At 49.1% G+C, this 21,247-nt stretch overlaps 1 protein-coding gene across 4 annotated transcripts in view; it reads right to left on the reverse strand.

The window, feature by feature from the left end:
- Positions 1-21,247, reverse strand: part of MOCS1 (molybdenum cofactor synthesis 1) — a 50,131-nt gene that overhangs the window by 11,180 nt on the left and 17,704 nt on the right. For all 4 annotated transcript variants that reach the window (XM_075204428.1, XM_075204427.1, XM_075204429.1 and 1 more), the window contains exons 3-6: positions 8,370-8,537; positions 5,233-5,397; positions 2,641-2,702; positions 198-309 (exon numbers count right to left, since the gene is read on the reverse strand). In XM_075204428.1, the coding sequence (XP_075060529.1) occupies positions 198-309; positions 2,641-2,702; positions 5,233-5,397; positions 8,370-8,537 (507 nt within the window). The remainder of the gene's footprint in view (positions 1-197; positions 310-2,640; positions 2,703-5,232; positions 5,398-8,369; positions 8,538-21,247) is intronic.

Raw genomic sequence — 21,247 nt, forward strand, 5'->3', positions numbered from 1 at the left:
TTATACAGCAATGACATCACTGAGAACGTAGCCTATCAGGTCACTCATTCCTAGCAAGTCGATATGAGAGAAGGCGGCCTATCGGGTTAGCCTACAAAATGTCTGCCTCCGCTGCGTGTGGGCGATGTGCACACTTTTATGTACAAACACCGCCAGCCCGTGTTCCAACGTGAACAGAATTACTGACGCAGACTTACCGTCGAAGGGCATGTACTCAATGAACCGCACCTCCAAAGGCTGATTCTCCGTGAGCTCCACAAAATCCAGGAGCTCGTCCTCGTTCAGCCCCCTCATCACCACACAGTTAACCTGGAGGGAGACAGAGGTCAGAGGTCACAGGACCCAAACAGAACTCACTAACACAAGTACAGTACACTGTTCAGAAAGAGGCGGATACACAGGAGAACAAGGGCAAAACTGGAACAGTGTAAAACGGATTTCTGGACATAGAAAATATTTTTGAACATAAATCTCCACCCATCAGTTCACCAATAAGGACTTGTGAGGGTGCAACTGACGAATACAGTCTAATGGGAAATACAATTTACTAGTTTGCGTTTGTTACACAGAATCTCTGTATTTGCCGAGTTATCGCACGGTGACAGGTTACAGATCGGGAAGGAGAGTAACACCCAATACTGCCGCTGCAGGAGCTGGGGCTCGGGGGAGCAGAGTTCCTCTTATTTGCAGAACAGCTGCTGGGTCGCTGTCATTAAAACCTCCACGGAGGACAACGGGTTGTTTAAACTCTACTAATCAAAAACCAATTATTTGGTTCCAAAAACTATGTTCCTATGCTGAATTTCAGCGGTGTGGAGAAGAGTGTAACATGATCAACACAGAACTCAGGACAGTAGTTGAAGTGTTCGGTTATCTCTTCCTCCGCGCGAGCCCACCCCTGCGGCCGGTCTCTTGCCCCGCCCCCGCCTCTTGCCCCGCCCCGGGCCACCCCCGCGGCCGGCCTCTGCGCCAGATGACTTTCAAGCATTTATTTCCTTTCTAACGTCCAGAGCTTCTAGAGGGTACCATAAAACATTTTCCCTTTCAGATGTTGCAAAACTATAACTTCCGGCTGTAGCACAATAACAGGTAGTACGCCACAATGTGCTTTGTACAACGGCGTCTCTATGTCAGATACAGAAAGTGCAACACAGTTGAAAGTACAGCTCATCAGAAATATAATATAAATGAACAGCACTGTGTCCTCTGATTCTGCACTAGATGCAGTTACTATTCGGAGAGGAAAATGACACCTTGTGATGGACACTGGCGTCTTATACATCGCTTCCCTCGCGTCACGGCTACGGGCCAGGGAAACGTAGGGGAATAACGTAGACATACCAGCACACTTGTTAAACAAATTAAAACACAAAAAGTGAAAACATCTGCCTGAAAGGGGCCGGTTTACAAGCAATGCACCCGGATTATTTATCTTAGCACATAGTAAAAAATCATTAATGTAAAAGGTAGAAAGTGCTTGTTGAGAGGCCCCCGTCTGCTCCCAGCGATGGACAGGAGCCAGCAGGGATATTATAGGAGCGCACGGTGCGCCGGGATCCGAGCTGGGATTTCTTGGCGGGAAACGGTTTTTGCATTTTATCACATAATATTTGAGGAAAGACCAAAAATAATGTTCTTTCCAGGGTTAGACCCTTTGTTTTCTGCAGAGACAGGCAATAAAAACAGCAACGTTGAGCCAAATATTTAGCCGCTTCTAAAACAGTAAAATTCATTAACCAACATGGCGGCTCCTTGAGGTCACATAATCAACTCGCTATTTTGCCGTTCACAGACAAGATCATGCGCTCCACTCTGTAACACATACATTTCCAAAAGCCGTCAATATTTAGAATAATGATAAATTCATAACATTAATAATAACATTTATCTTAAAAGTATCCTCAATGTATTGTGACCTGTATAAAAGCTTCTCGTGACTCCTAACACCCTTATAGTTTACAGTAGGGTGTACACTCCATAATGCACAATAAATGGAATTAGATTGGAGAATACAGAGATGGAAGAGGACTTTGTGGTACTAGACGATAGAGACTGAGCGGCTGCACAGAGCCAGGCAAGCAGCTGCAAAGGCCAATAAAATCCAGGGAGGCAGAAAAACAAAGGATGGAAACATTGTATCACCGTTGTACAAGAACACAGCTCAGTGTAAGGAGGACAGAGGAGAACTGGAGGGAATGGAAGGGTTATATTATAAAGGGTGATTAGCTTTGCTTAATTTGGTAAAAAGTCGCCCGATGACGCCAGTGTTTCCCCACCTGCCACTACCCTCCTCATTAAACAGTTTATCAGAGCTCGTCATAGTGAAACGCAGGACGTAGCACTTGGTGATCATGGTTCTATCTATAACATATCATCAATCAGCAACAATTATTAGAATGTTGTGAATAACGGGTTTGTAGACAAGAGCCCCCAGACCTGCGTATAACACAGCACTTCTGTAATATACAGGATTGTATCCAACATTCTGTTATTACAACTTATTTTTTATTGCCTTCTTGCAGCGAAATAACGGGAAGGAGAAATCATTTTACCAATACAATGTAAATACCGGATGTTTATAAACAGACGCCTCATGAATGTTACATCAGCCACAAATATCTGCGACCCCCGGGCTCTCACCTTCACAGGATTGTACCCCAGCTCCACCGCCCGTCTGATCCCTTCCAAGACTTTGTGGAATCCTAGAGGAAGAGGACAAGGAATTAGTGATCAGACATCTCTGTCGCTCTGCAGGGTGTCCTGGGTGCAGCCTCTCACAGTAGGATTACAACAGACATCATCCACAGCTCAGGATGATGGGAGCTGTAGTCTCACGTTCTACATACTTTACACTGGTATAAATCAGTAGATTCTCTGCAGACTGGTGTTGTCCATCACATCAACAGCAAAGGAGGATTTATGTTTATATTATAGAGGAGTATTATGTGGTTACTAACATGTATTACGGATCATCTCGAGGCTGATATCGGGTCACTGTCAGTTTTTAGGCTATTCCCACATAACACTAGAGGGGCTGAAGTTGCACAGGACTTTCTGACAGCAGAAATATATTTTAATGTCTCACTAAATAAAGGGGCTGTACACCAATATATATATATATATAAATAAATAAAATAACAGACAATTCGCATTGAGCTCTGGTCACTAAACTTCTACGAACAAGAGGTCCGGAAAGAAGAAATCTCAATATAAGTATCTTGTGTAATGTTAGTTTTCGGGGAAATCACAGAACATTCCCAAAGTTCTGAAAAGGAAAGAACGGTCCTGGATTCATCACTGATCTACAGCGGGCGACGTTATCTGGGCGACGCTGGGTCAGCCCTCAGCCCTGTACTCCGCGCTCCACCATCCGCCTGTACCGCTCAGACCTCCTTTAACCTCGTTGTCTCTCGTTTACCCCAGAGCCAGACGAGAACTTTAACACCTCAGTTTTCTGCTTACGGTGGAAATGTTGTTACCGACAAATTTACAACTTCTTTCTAAAACACTCAGAGAAATCACGAACGCTCTAAACTGGTAATAAAACTTCTTATTTATCAGACACATGACTCAGTTTTATCCCTCACAGCACAGTTACTGCTGGAGCCCAGATTCATTCCCCAGTCTATAAACAGCTCCATTCATCTGTTCATTCATTCAGCGCTCGGAGGGAGGGGGTCTGACCAATGTGCTCAGGACAGAACTCGTAGAGCCCGATTAGCGGCAGGAGAACAGAAACTGACCCTGGGGAATGGACCAGAACCCTCAGTATCGTTATTATATATAAGTGTCTCTGTAGTACATTCAGACAAAGGTAACCCAGAAGAAGATTGTAATTAACATACAGGGTCTGAGTCATTCAGGAGAGCAAAGCATAAAAAAGAAGTAACTCTGCACCTGGGCAAAACCATGTTGCATTGGAGGGGGATATAAATTTAAAATGTGCGGACAGATTTATAGTTGGGGTAGGGCATGTCCTAGATCAACTTTATATTTTCAGTGTAAAAATAAAGCTATCAAGTATGTGTGTGCTAGATGAGAAAACAGACAGTATTTATCTTATGTGTACAGAGACAACCATTTATATGACGGCGAAAAGACGACGGACCTACATGTTCTATCACTTACAATATATATTCTTAACATGTGAATAGCTCCGTCATAGGGCTCATGTAGCCAATCAGGAGCTCAGTGTGGAAGAAGTGGACATTAACCAGTGGTAGGGTTAGGGTACCAAATAGTGAACTTAAAGTGCTTGCTTGGATCTCTGATGGGGGCCGACCCCTAAGCTGGGCCGCTGGGGGGGAGGGCCCGTCCCCTAAGCTGGCCCGCAGGGGGCCCGTCTCCTAGGCTGGGGCCTATACAGGGCTGCTGGTAGCAGTCACCTACCCTAGAGGCCGTCTCCTATCAATGAACTAGCACTTTGAGGTGTGTTCATTGTCTCGGGGTACCACAGTTACCTAACAGTATCTTCTAAGTTGCAATGTTTGACAATAGGAGGAGCAGAGAGCTCTCTGTGTCGGGGTTAGCATCGGGTGTGAGGATAGAAGCCGCCCAGCGGGTAGTGAGTACTATGTGCTGCCTGATTGTACAGCTGCTCTCCAATGGGAGGTCATATTTTATACACGCCTTTGTTCTAGCGGTTCGGATTCCAAAGTGGCTCCACCCCTCAGAGCTCCTCCTCCTGACAAACACAGCAAATAGGGGGTTTGTATCAGAGAAAAGGACCCCAACAAAGTCCTTCACTGACCGATAGTTATTGCAAGAAGGTTTTAGCCAAAGGAGTGTCCAGAACTGGAATATTGGGCTTAATGTGGTTCAACGTAAATGGTTTACTCAGAGAGAGTGGTAAAAATGCTGTAAGAAATATTCAGGGAAAGTCTCTGTCCGTGTTTAATAATACCAGATGAAATGGTCAGGGACAGTCTTATTCCGCCATCTAGTGGACATGACTTGTACTGCATCTGAGGAGTCAATGGTTTTGGTTTTTAATTTAGATTTACCATCAGGGTAAAACTGACCAATGACTGGACACCAATTTCATAATATTAATAAGTAAGAATTAGAAGTTTCTAGTACAGTTTTGGACACAGATAAAATGTTATCTCTGCCGCTGCCTGGTCTATCTGGTCTTCGGGGGTCTCCTGGTATATCGAGGTGCAGACTGTCGCACATGTACGCAGACGGCTGGAGAGACAGAATGACGCGTTATATCCCTGGATCTGCACTCACCTTTCCTCCGTACAATAAACTCGAATTTGGCCGGAACCAGGGTGTCCAGGCTGACGTTCAGGACATCTAATCCGGCCTCTTTCAGTTTGGGCAGCTGCCTCGCCAGGTTAATCCCATTTGTGGTCAGTGCGATGGTTTTCAGTCCTTCCAGTTTACGAAGTTGTCCTACAGTAAGGGGAAAAAAACAAAGTGTCATTGCCCAGATTACCAAGGCCGATTGTTAGGAGCACAGAGAAGAGGAGATCGGGACCCGTTCCAAAAGACAAAGACCGTGCATCAGCATTACACATGAGAGGAACATCAGAACCTCCCTGTGCAGGGCATCGTGGAGGCCTAGGGCAGAAGGAAGGTGTCCTATCACCGCTATACAGGTGAATATAATATATATACATATTACAGCACAAGTGCCCTGATAATAGGTTTCTGCCAACAACAGGTACCGACGGAGGATGAGAAATTAGTCTTTAAAAGCTCTTGTGCTAAATACTAAACAGCGTGAAACACAATCTATTGATCAGTTTATGAACCAGCCGGTATATTATAATCCTATAATATTATAATCATTTACTGCCGATCTACTAATCTGTTCTTATCCTTACTCAGAATAGGGATCCACTAATACAGCAGAGAATTTCCGACCCCCATCGGCAACCAACGGGATGACTTGCAACCGGCGTTGGGAGATGAGGCGATGGGTGGGCTGTTACTAGTGGCCAATATGAGAACTCGGGGTATGGATACAGGGATGAACCGGACTGGTCTAATATAGGGGAGTTGGATGGATGCTCTTGGAAACTCTTCCCCACTCTGCTATAAAGCACAAGTGATATCTGTCACTCGCAGTCATGGAAAGGTGCAGAGAAAATGAAAAACAAGCAATACGATCCCACACGATGTAACAGTGGAGAAGTAGATACAGATCCAGAGTCACACTGTGAATTCATAAGATTCCAAAGAACATTATTGCATATTGTATATTATTGTTGGGAGTCCAGGATTCCTTATTCATACAACGCAAAGATGGTAACATGGTCCAACGTGTTGCTGGGTGTATTGTGACCAGTGTCGTGTTTGGCGAAGATAAATTTGATGGAGGAAGAGAAGAATGAAGCAGAGAAGATACAAGTATTGTTTGAACACAGCAAAGTGTAAAGTATACTATCCTCAGCCTACGAGAGCCCTCAGTGAATTATATTGTTATCTTTGATGTTATGTTAAAGAGAGACACAAAAGGATATATTTAATAGCTGCGTATACAAGTATTCACATCACATATGTATTCTACACATATATGTATCCTTCATTATGTAAATAATTGGACAGATTAAGAATCAGGGGTGGGCCTAGAAACTAAAACAACATGCTTAGGCCACAGAAAAACAAATAAGACCCATAAGATCTAAAGGAACATTGAAAACACCTGAGGATTACAGCCATGTCAGACATGTGCCGGTGTACGACACACACGGGTGCCGGTGTACGACACAGGGCAGCACATGAACTGTAAGAGGCCAATTCTCTGCTGATGGAGCGTTGTTCAGGAAATAACCGGAATCAAATTTATTTATACAGAAATCTATCGGAAAGCGTCAGCAGTAAATGCAGAAAGAGAAGATATATTTTAGCTGCTTTCCTGGGAAGTACGGATTAGTGTAGACAAAACACCCACATGGCGCGGTCTAACAGGTTGCCCACACTCTCATCACCCCCTTTTCATCAGATCGATCCCAACATCCAGCATCACAACCCTCCTTCCACCATACACAGGCGGAGCAGTAGTTATCCCACATTGTGTTGGAGGACAATTGAAATTGAAGTGAATAATTATGAAGCGCTGTGTATTACGGAGCTAAATAATAATCATGAAAGGTGTTTATATCTAAATAAGTCATCTTCTATCTCTCTACAGCAGGCTGCCACCTTACAGCGAGTGGGAGCCGGGCCGGAGGTGTTGCAGAGAGAGGGCGCTCAGTGGCCACACTGAATAGAATATATATATATAATGTTATTATAGTGCTATTATGACACAGTAAACACCAAACCCTTTCACCTTTGTAACTAGAATTCCTCCCACGTGCTCTGTGGAATGCTGACTTGCAGAACGAAGGGGATGACCTAGAGACCAGGGCCGTGATGTACTGACAGCTGTCCGTAAACATATTTAAATATATACTGCACCTAGGATACATCTAATTCAGAGCTCACGTCAAGACGCTGCAACATTGTTACATTTTTATAATGCTTTCATTTCGACACTTTTTTTTTTTTACTGTACAAAAGAGAATTTAGCTATATTTCAAACTATAGTGAAGTAAATATATACTGTGTATATAGTTACAATTAAAAGTACTATAAAAGGGACTTACTTCTTATTCTAAACATATAAATACAAAATATTCTGCTTACTTGATTCTGTGACTTCCGACAGACAGATATTTGTGCAGTTTAGTTCAGGTTTGGCCAATAATAAAGTATAATTCCTTCTATTCATTTATTTAATGGTTTACTTTTTAAAACAGGTTTTAATCTTATTGTTACGACTTTACTTTGAACTTTGCCCTATGGAAGCGACCGCATGTTAATGTTGATCTACCTCCTAGTAAAAGATTTTACTAAGGCTGAAAACTGGGGTGGCTGTTGGGGCGTAGGGGGAGGACCAATCAGAATGTGACTTGTGTCTGTTTAGGATGTGCAAACAGGTTCTACCACTGGAGGGCGCTGGTGCACAGATCTGGGTATTACTCCCATCTATTTCATGCAGGAAACATCAGTGATCTCTCCGAGTTCTAACATGTGACTATCAAACCGTCCAACAGAGGACAAGTGAGATGAGTTATTCATCTGATCAGCTGCTGGGGATCCAGGGACCACGGCTGCCAGACTAAAACTGATGCGGTACAAAGCTGCTGTACTTCACTAAGGGGGTAGTGGATGCATGGAACCATCTCTGCAGAAGCTGAAGAGCTAGAGAATTATACAGTTATAAACATACGATACTAGACGACGAGTGATTATAAGGCAGTAAGCGGTCACTAGATGGACCTGTGGATCTATACGGAGATACGGTGCGGTATCACCATAATGTACACATCACTCCTGCAGGGTATAGGTGTGTAGTGGAATCATACGGATCTCACCTACGATGTCCAGCACATCGGGACGGATGAGCGGCTCTCCACCGGTCAGACGGATCTTGTCCACCCCCTCCTGGACAAACAGTCTGGCCAAAGTCAGGATCTCTTGCGTGGTGAGAAGATCGCTCCTTGGGGTCAGCTTAACCCCCTCTTCAGGCATACAATACTGACCTAGAAAACATACAGCGTCACCCCAACGCACACACCGTGTCACCCCCAATACTGACCTAGAAAACATACACAGCGTCACCCCAACGCACACACCGTGTCACCCCAATACTGACCTAGAAAACATACACAGCGTCACCCCAACGCACACACCGTGTCACCCCAATACTGACCTAGAAAACATACAGCGTCACCCCAACACACACACCGTGTCACCCCAATACTGACCTAGAAAACATACACAGCGTCACCCCAACGCACACACCGTGTCACCCCCAATACTGACCTACAAAACATACAGCGTCACCCCAACGCACACACCGTGTCACCCCCAATACTGACCTAGAAAACATACACAGCGTCACCCCAACGCACACACCGTGTCACCCCAATACTGACCTACAAAACATACACAGCGTCACCCCAACGCACACACCGTGTCACCCCAATACTGACCTACAAAACATACACAGCGTCACCCCAACGCACACACCGTGTCACCCCAATACTGACCTACAAAACATACACAGCGTCACCCCAACCCACACACCGTGTCACCCCCAATACTGACCTACAAAACATACACAGCGTCACCCCAACGCACACACCGTGTCACCCCCAATACTGACCTACAAAACATACACAGCGTCACCCCAACACACACACCGTGTCACCCCCAATACTGACCTACAAAACATACACAGCGTCACCCCAACGCACACACCGTGTCACCCCCAATACTGACCTACAAAACATACACAGCGTCACCCCAACGCACACACCGTGTCACCCCCAATACTGACCTAGAAAACATATACAGCGTCACCCCAACGCACACACCGTGTCACCCCAATACTGACCTAGAAAACATACAGCGTCACCCCAACGCACACACCGTGTCACCCCAATACTGACCTAGAAAACATATACAGCGTCACCCCAACGCACACACCGTGTCACCCCAATACTGACCTAGAAAACATACAGCGTCACCCCAACACACACACCGTGTCACCCCAATACTGACCTAGAAAACATACAGCGTCACCCCAACGCACACACCGTGTCACCCCAATACTGACCTAGAAAACATACAGCGTCACCCCAACGCACACACCGTGTCACCCCCAATACTGACCTAGAAAACATACAGCGTCACCCCAACGCACACACCGTGTCACCCCAATACTGACCTAGAAAACATACAGCGTCACCCCAACGCACACACCGTGTCACCCCAATACTGACCTAGAAAACATACAGCGTCACCCCAACGCACACACCGTGTCACCCCCAATACTGACCTAGAAAACATACAGCGTCACCCCAACGCACACACCGTGTCACCCCAATACTGACCTAGAAAACATACAGCGTCACCCCAACGCACACACCGTGTCACCCCCAATACTGACCTAGAAAACATACAGCGTCACCCCAACACACACACCGTGTCACCCCCAATACTGACCTAGAAAACATACAGCGTCACCCCAACACACACACCGTGTCACCCCCAATACTGACCTAGAAAACATACAGCGTCACCCCAACGCACACACCGTGTCACCCCCAATACTGACCTAGAAAACATACAGCGTCACCCCAACGCACACACCGTGTCACCCCCAATACTGACCTAGAAAACATACAGCGTCACCCCAACACACACACCGTGTCACCCCCAATACTGACCTAGAAAACATACAGCGTCACCCCAACACACACACCGTGTCACCCCCAATACTGACCTAGAAAACATACAGCGTCACCCCAACACACACACCGTGTCACCCCCAATACTGACCTAGAAAACATACACAGCGTCACCCCAACGCACACACCGTGTCACCCCCAATACTGACCTAGAAAACATACAGCGTCACCCCAACGCACACACCGTGTCACCCCCAATACTGACCTAGAAAACATACAGCGTCACCCCAACACACACACCGTGTCACCCCCAATACTGACCTAGAAAACATACAGCGTCACCCCAACACACACACCGTGTCACCCCCAATACTGACCTAGAAAACATACAGCGTCACCCCAACACACACACCGTGTCACCCCCAATACTGACCTAGAAAACATACACAGCGTCACCCCAACGCACACACCGTGTCACCCGAATACTGACCTACAAAACATACACAGCGTCACCCCAACGCACACACCGTGTCACCCGAATACTGACCTACAAAACATACAGCGTCACCCCAACGCACACAACGTGTCACCCCAATACTGACCTACAAAACATACACAGCGTCACCCCAACGCACACACCGTGTCACCCGAATACTGACCTACAAAACATACACAGCGTCACCCCAACGCACACACCGTGTCACACCAATACTGACCTAGAAAACATACAGCGTTACCCCAACGCACACACCGTGTCACCCCAATACCGACCTACAAAACATACACAGAATCACCCCAACGCACACACCGTGTCACCCCAATACTGACCTAGAAAACATACAGCGTTACCCCAACGCACACACCGTGTCACCCCAATACTGACCTACAAAACATACACAGCATCATCCCAACGCACACACCGTGTCACCCCAATACCGACCTACAAAACATACACAGCGTCACCCCAACGCACACACGTGTCACCCCAATACTGACCTAGAAAACATACAGCGTCACCCCAACGCACACACCGTGTCACCCCAATACTGACCTACAAAACATACACAGCATCACCCCAACGCACACACCGTGTCACCCCAATACTAACCTACAAGACATACACAGCGTCACCCCAACGCACACACCGTGTCACCCCAATACTGACCTACAAGACATACACAGCGTCACCCCAACGCACACACCGTGTCACCCCAATACTAACCTACAAGACATACACAGCGTCACCCCAACGCACACACCGTGTCACCCCAATACTGACCTACAAGACATACACAGCGTCACCCCAACGCACACACCGTGTCACCCCAATACTGACCTAGAAAACATACACAGCGTCACCTCAACGCACACACCGTGTCACCCCCAATACCGACCTACGAAACATACACAGCGTCACCCCAACGCACACACCGTGTCACCCCAATAGTGACCTACAAAACATACACAGCGTCACCCCAACGCACACACCGTGTCACCCCAATACTGACCTAGAAAACATACAGCGTCACCCCAACGCACACACCTTGTCACCCCCAATACTGACCTAGAAAACATACAGCGTCACCCCAACGCACACACCGGGTCACCCCAATACTGACCTACAAAACATACACAGCGTCACCCCAACGCACACACCGTTTCACCCCCAATACTGACCTACGAAACATACACAGCGTCACCCCAACGCACACACCGTTTCACCCCCAATACTGACCTACGAAACATACACAGCATCATCCCAACGCACACACCGTGTCACCCCGATACTGACCTACAAAACATACACAGCGTCACCCCAACGCACACACCGTTTCACCCCCAATACCGACCTACAAAACATACAGCGTCACCCCAACGCACACACCGTGTCACCCCCAATACCGACCTACAAAACATACACAGCGTCACCCCAACGCACACACCGTGTCACCCCAATACTGACCTAGAAAACATACACAGCATCACCCCAACGCACACACCGTGTCACCCCAATACTGACCTAGAAAACATACACAGCATCACCCCAACGCACACACCGTGTCACCCCAATACTGACCTAGAAAACATACACAGCGTCACCCCAACGCACACACCGTGTCACCCCCAATACTGACCTACGAAACATACACAGCGTTACCCCAACGCACACACCGTGTCACCCCCAATACTGACCTAGAAAACATACAGCGTCACCCCAACACACACACCGTGTCACCCGAATACTGACCTAGAAAACATACAGCGTCACCCCAACGCACACACCGGGTCACCCCAATACTGACCTAGAAAACATACACAGCGTCACCCCAACGCACACACCGTGTCACCCCAATAGTGACCTACAAAACATACACAGCGTCACCCCAACGCACACACCGTGTCACCCCCAATACCGACCTACAAAACATACACAGCGTCACCCCAACGCACACACCGTGTCACCCCAATAGTGACCTACAAAACATACACAGCGTCACCCCAACGCACACACCGTGTCACCCCAATACTGACCTAGAAAACATACAGCGTCACCCCAACACACACACCGTGTCACCCGAATACTGACCTAGAAAACATACAGCGTCACCCCAACGCACACACCGTGTCACCCCCAATACTGACCTAGAAAACATACAGCGTCACCCCAACACACACACCGTGTCACCCCCAATACTGACCTAGAAAACATACAGCGTCACCCCAACGCACACACCGTGTCACCCCCAATACTGACCTAGAAAACATACAGCGTCACCCCAACGCACACACCGTGTCACCCCCAATACTGACCTAGAAAACATACAGCGTCACCCCAACACACACACCGTGTCACCCCCAATACTGACCTAGAAAACATATAGCGTCACCCCAACACACACACCGTGTCACCCCCAATACTGACCTAGAAAACATACAGCGTCACCCCAACACACACACCGTGTCACCCCCAATACTGACCTAGAAAACATACAGCGTCACCCCAACGCACACACCGTGTCACCCCCAATACTGACCTAGAAAACATACAGCGTCACCCCAACACACACACCGTGTCACCCCCAATACTGACCTAGAAAACATACAGCGTCACCCCAACACACACACCGTGTCACCCCCAATACTGACCTAGAAAACATACAGCGTCACCCCAACACACACACCGTGTCACCCCCAATACTGACCTAGAAAACATACACAGCGTCACCCCAACGCACACACCGTGTCACCCCCAATACTGACCTAGAAAACATACAGCGTCACCCCAACACACACACCGTGTCACCCCCAATACTGACCTAGAAAACATACAGCGTCACCCCAACACACACACCGTGTCACCCCCAATACTGACCTAGAAAACATACAGCGTCACCCCAACACACACACCGTGTCACCCCCAATACTGACCTAGAAAACATACACAGCGTCACCCCAACGCACACACCGTGTCACCCGAATACTGACCTACAAAACATACACAGCGTCACCCCAACGCACACACCGTGTCACCCGAATACTGACCTACAAAACATACAGCGTCACCCCAACGCACACAACGTGTCACCCCAATACTGACCTACAAAACATACAGCGTTACCCCAACGCACACACCGTGTCACCCCAATACTGACCTACAAAACATACACAGCATCATCCCAACGCACACACCGTGTCACCCCAATACCGACCTACAAAACATACACAGCGTCACCCCAACGCACACACCGTGTCACCCCAATACCGACCTACAAAACATACACAGAATCACCCCAACGCACACACCGTGTCACCCCAATACTGACCTAGAAAACATACAGCGTTACCCCAACGCACACACCGTGTCACCCCAATACTGACCTACAAAACATACACAGCATCATCCCAACACACACACCGTGTCACCCCAATACTGACCTAGAAAACATACAGCGTTACCCCAACGCACACACCGTGTCACCCCAATACTGACCTACAAAACATACAGCATCATCCCAACGCACACACGTGTCACCCCAATACTGACCTAGAAAACATACAGCGTCACCCCAACGCACACACCGTGTCACCCCAATACCGACCTACAAAACATACACAGCGTCACCCCAACGCACACACGTGTCACCCCAATACTGACCTAGAAAACATACAGCGTCACCCCAACGCACACACCGTGTCACCCCAATACTGACCTACAAAACATACACAGCATCATCCCAACGCACACACCGTGTCACCCCCAATACCGACCTACAAAACATACACAGCGTCACCCCAACGCACACACCGTGTCACCCGAATACTGACCTAGAAAACATATACAGCGTCACCCCAACGCACACACCGGGTCACCCGAATACTGACCTACAAAACATACACAGCGTCACCCCAACTCACACACCGTGTCACCCCCAATACTGACCTACGAAACATACACAGCGTCACCCCAACGCACACACCGTGTCACCCCCAATACCGACCTACGAAACATACACAGCGTCACCCCAACGCACACACCGGGTCACCCCAATACTGACCTACAAAACATACACAGCGTCACCCCAACGCACACACCGTGTCACCCCCAATACCGACCTACAAAACATACACAGCGTCACCCCAACGCACACACCGTGTCACCCCAATAGTGACCTACAAAACATACACAGCGTCACCCCAACGCACACACCGTGTCACCCCCAATACCGACCTACAAAACACACACAGAATCACCCCAACGCACACACCGTGTCACCCCAATACTGACCTAGAAAACATACAGCGTTACCCAAACGCACACACCGTGTCACCCCCAATACCGACCTACAAAACATACACAGCGTCACCCCAACGCACACACCGTGTCACCCCAATACTGACCTACAAGACATACACAGCGTCACCTTAACGCACACACCGTGTCACCCCCAATACCGATCTACAAAACATACACAGCGTCACCCCAACGCACACACCGTGTCACCCCCAATACTGACCTACGAAACATACACAGCGTCACCCCAACGCACACACCGTGTCACCCCCAATACCGATCTACAAAACATACACAGCGTCACCCCAACGCACACACCGTGTCACCCCAATACTGACCTAGAAAACATACAGCGTTACCCCAACGCACACACCGTGTCACCCCCAATACCGACCTACAAAACATACACAGCGTCACCCCAACGCACACACCGTGTCACCCCCAATACCGACCTACAAAACATACACAGCGTCACCCCAACGCACACACCGTGTCACCCCAATACTGACCTACAAGACATACACAGCGTCACCTTAACGCACACACCGTGTCACCCCCAATACCGACCTACAAAACATACACAGCGTCACCCCAACGCACACACCGTGTCACCCCAATACTGACCTACAAGACATACACAGCGTCACCCCAACGCACACACCGTGTCACCCCCAATACCGACCTACAAAACATACACAGCGTCACCCCAACGCACACACCGTGTCACCCCAATACTGACCTACAAGACATACACAGCGTCACCTTAACGCACACACCGTGTCACCCCCAATACCGACCTACAAAACATACACAGCGTCACCCCAACGCACACACCGTGTCACCCCAATACTGACCTACAAGACATACACAGCGTCACCCCAACGCACACACCGTGTCACCCCAATACTGACCTAGAAAACATACACAGAGTCACCCCAACGCACACACCGTGTCACCCCAATAGTGACCTACAAAACATACACAGCATCACCCCAACGCACACACCGTGTCACCCCTAATACTGACCTAGAAAACATACAGCGTCACCCCAACACACACACCGTGTCACCCCCAATACTGACCTAGAAAACATACAGCGTCACCCCAACACACACACCGTGTCACCCCCAATACTGACCTAGAAAACATACAGCGTCACCCCAACGCACACAACGTGTCACCCCCAATACTGACCTAGAAAACATACAGCGTCACCCCAACACACACACCGTGTCACCCCCAATACTGACCTAGAAAACATACAGCGTCACCCCAACACACACACCGTGTCACCCCCAATACTGACCTAGAAAACATACAGCGTCACCCCAACACACACACCGTGTCACCCCCAATACTGACCTAGAAAACATACACAGCGTCACCCCAACGCACACACCGTGTCACCCCCAATACTGACCTAGAAAACATACAGCGTCACCCCAACGCACACACCGTGTCACCCCCAATACTGACCTAGAAAACATACAGCGTCACCCCAACACACACACCGTGTCACCCCCAATACTGACCTAGAAAACATACACAGCGTCACCCCAACGCACACACCGTGTCACCCGAATACTGACCTACAAAACATACACAGCGTCACCCCAACGCACACACCGTGTCACCCGAATACTGACCTACAAAACATACAGCGTCACCCCAACGCACACAACGTGTCACCCCAATACTGACCTACAAAACATACAGCGTTACCCCAACGCACACACCGTGTCACCCCAATACTGACCTACAAAACATACACAGCATCATCCCAACGCACACACCGTGTCACCCCAATACCGACCTACAAAACATACACAGCGTCACCCCAACGCACACACCGTGTCACCCCCAATACTGACCTAGAAAACATACACAGCGTCACCCCAACGCACACACCGTGTCACCCCAATACCGACCTACAAAACATACACAGAATCACCCCAACGCACACACCGTGTCACCCCAATACTGACCTAGAAAACATACAGCGTTACCCCAACGCACACACCGTGTCACCCCAATACTGACCTACAAAACATACACAGCATCATCCCAACGCACACACCGTGTCACCCCAATACTGACCTACAAAACATACACAGCATCATCCCAACGCACACACCGTGTCACCCCCAATACCGACCTACAAAACATACACAGCGTCACCCCAACGCACACAACGTGTCACCCGAATACTGACCTAGAAAACATACAGCGTCACCCCAACACACACACCGTGTCACCCCCAATACTGACCTAGAAAACATACAGCGTCACCCCAACGCACACAACGTGTCACCCCCAATACTGACCTAGAAAACATACAGCGTCACCCCAACACACACACCGTGTCACCCCCAATACTGACCTAGAAAACATACAGCGTCACCCCAACACACACACCGTGTCACCCCCAATACTGACCTAGAAAACATACAGCGTCACCCCAACACACACACCGTGTCACCCCCAATACTGACCTAGAAAACATACACAGCGTCACCCCAACGCACACACCGTGTCACCCCCAATACTGACCTAGAAAACATACAGCGTCACCCCAACGCACACACCGTGTCACCCCCAATACTGACCTAGAAAACATACAGCGTCACCCCAACACACACACCGTGTCACCCCCAATACTGACCTAGAAAACTTACAGCGTCACCCCAACACACACACCGTGTCACCCCCAATACTGACCTAGAAAACATACACAGCGTCACCCCAACGCACACACCGTGTCACCCGAATACTGACCTACAAAACATACACAGCGTCACCCCAACGCACACACCGTGTCACCCGAATACTGACCTACAAAACATACAGCGTCACCCCAACGCACACAACGTGTCACCCCAATACTGACCTACAAAACATACAGCGTTACCCCAACGCACACACCGTGTCACCCCAATACTGACCTACAAAACATACACAGCATCATCCCAACGCACACACCGTGTCACCCCAATACCGACCTACAAAACATACACAGAATCACCCCAACGCACACACCGTGTCACCCCAATACTGACCTAGAAAACATACAGCGTTACCCCAACGCACACACCGTGTCACCCCAATACTGACCTACAAAACATACACAGCATCATCCCAACGCACACACCGTGTCACCCCAATACCGACCTACAAAACATACACAGCGTCACCCCAACGCACACACGTGTCACCCCAATACTGACCTAGAAAACATACAGCGTCACCCCAACGCACACACCGTGTCACCCCAATACTGACCTACAAAACATACAGCGTCACCCCAACGCACACACCGTGTCACCCCAATACTGACCTACAAAACATACACAGCGTCACCCCAACGCACACACCGTGTCACCCCAATACTGACCTACAAGACATACACAGCATCATCCCAACGCACACACCGTGTCACCCCAATACTGACCTACAAAACATACACAGCGTCACCCCAACGCACACAACGTGTCACCCGAATACTGACCTAGAAAACATATACAGCGTCACCCCAACGCACACACCGGGTCACCCGAATACTGACCTACAAAACATACACAGCGTCACCCCCACTCACACACCGTGTCACCCCCAATACTGACCTACGAAACATACACAGCGTCACCCCAACGCACACACCGTGTCACCCCCAATACCGACCTACGAAACATACACAGCGTCACCCCAACGCACACACCGGGTCACCCCAATACTGACCTACAAAACATACACAGCGTCACCCCAACGCACACACCGTGTCACCCCCAATACCGACCTACAAAACATACACAGCGTCACCCCAACGCACACACCGTGTCACCCCAATACTGACCTAGAAAACATACAGCGTTACCCAAACGCACACACCGTGTCACCCCCAATACTGACCTACGAAACATACACAGCGTCACCCCAACGCACACACCGTGTCACCCCCAATACCGACCTACAAAACATACACAGCGTCACCCCAACGCACACACCGTGTCACCCCAATACTGACCTACAAGACATACACAGCATCATCCCAACGCACACACCGTGTCACCCCCAATACCGACCTACAAAACATACACAGCGTCACCCCAACGCACACAACGTGTCACCCGAATACTGACCTAGAAAACATACAGCGTTACCCCAACGCACACACCGTGTCACCCCCAATACTGACCTACAAAACATACACAGCGTCACCCCAACGCACACACCGTGTCACCCCAATACTGACCTACAAGACATACACAGCATCATCCCAACGCACACACCGTGTCACCCCAATACTGACCTAGAAAACATACACAGCGTCACCCCAACGCACACACCGTGTCACCCCCAATACTGACCTACAAAACATACACAGCGTCACCCCAACGCAAACACCGTGTCACCCCCAATACCGACCTACAAAACATACACAGCGTCACCCCAACGCACACAACGTGTCACCCGAATACTGACCTAGAAAACATACAGCGTTACCCCAACGCACACACCGTGTCACCCCCAATACTGACCTACAAAACATACACAGCGTCACCCCAACGCACACACCGTGTCACCCCAATACTGACCTACAAGACATACACAGCATCATCCCAACGCACACACCCTGTCACCCCAATACTGACCTACAAAACATACAGCGTCACCCCAACGCACACACCGTGTCACCCCCAATACTGACCTAGAAAACATACAGCGTCACCCCAACGCACACACCGTGTCACCCCCAATACTGACCTAGAAAACATACAGCGTCACCCCCACTCACACACCGTGTCACCCCCAATACTGACCTACGAAACATACACAGCGTCACCCCAACGCACACACCGTGTCACCCCCAATACCGACCTACGAAACATACACAGCGTCACCCCAACGCACACACCGGGTCACCCCAATACTGACCTACAAAACATACACAGCGTCACCCCAACGCACACACCGTGTCACCCCCAATACCGACCTACAAAACATACACAGCGTCACCCCAACGCACACACCGTGTCACCCCAATACTGACCTAGAAAACATACAGCGTTACCCAAACGCACACACCGTGTCACCCCCAATACTGACCTACGAAACATACACAGCGTCACCCCAACGCACACACCGTGTCACCCCCAATACCGATCTACAAAACATACACAGCGTCACCCCAACGCACACACCGTGTCACCCCAATACTGACCTAGAAAACATACAGCATTACCCCAACGCACACACCGTGTCACCCCCAATACCGACCTACAAAACATACACAGCGTCACCCCAACGCACACACCGTGTCACCCCAATACTGACCTACAAGACATACACAGCGTCACCCCAACGCACACACCGTGTCACCCCCAATACCGACCTACAAAACATACACAGCGTCACCCCAACGCACACACCGTGTCACCCCAATACTGACCTACAAGACATACACAGCGTCACCCCAACGCACACACCGTGTCACCCCAATACTGACCTAGAAAACATACACAGAGTCACCCCAACGCACACACCGTGTCACCCCAATAGTGACCTACAAAACATACACAGCGTCACCCCAACGCACACACCGTGTCACCCCAATACTGACCTAGAAAACATACAGCGTCACCCCAACGCACACACCGTGTCACCCCAATAGTGACATACAAAACATACATAGCGTCACCCCAACGCACACACCGGGTCACCCCAATACTGACCTACAAAACATACACAGCGTCACCCCAACGCACACACCGTGTCACCCCCAATACCGACCTACAAAACATACACAGCGTCACCCCAACGCACACACCGTGTCACCCCAATAGTGACCTACAAAACATACACAGCGTCACCCCAACGCACACACCGTGTCACCCCAATACTGACCTAGAAAACATACAGCGTTACCCCAACGCACACACCGTGTCACCCCCAATACCGACCTACAAAACATACACAGCGTCACCCCAACGCACACACCGTGTCACCCCAATACTGACCTACAAGACATACACAGCGTCACCCCAACGCACACACCGTGTCACCCCAATACTGACCTACAAGACATACACAGCGTCACCCCAACGCACACACCGTGTCACCCCAATACTGACCTAGAAAACATACACAGCATCATCCCAACGCACACACCTTGTCACCCCCAATACTGACCTAGAAAACATACAGCGTCACCCCAACGCACACACCGGGTCACCCCAATACTGACCTACAAAACATACACAGCGTCACC

The sequence above is a fragment of the Mixophyes fleayi genome, chromosome 3 (assembly GCF_038048845.1).
Source record: "Mixophyes fleayi isolate aMixFle1 chromosome 3, aMixFle1.hap1, whole genome shotgun sequence".
Classification (NCBI taxonomy): Eukaryota; Metazoa; Chordata; class Amphibia; order Anura; family Limnodynastidae; genus Mixophyes; species Mixophyes fleayi.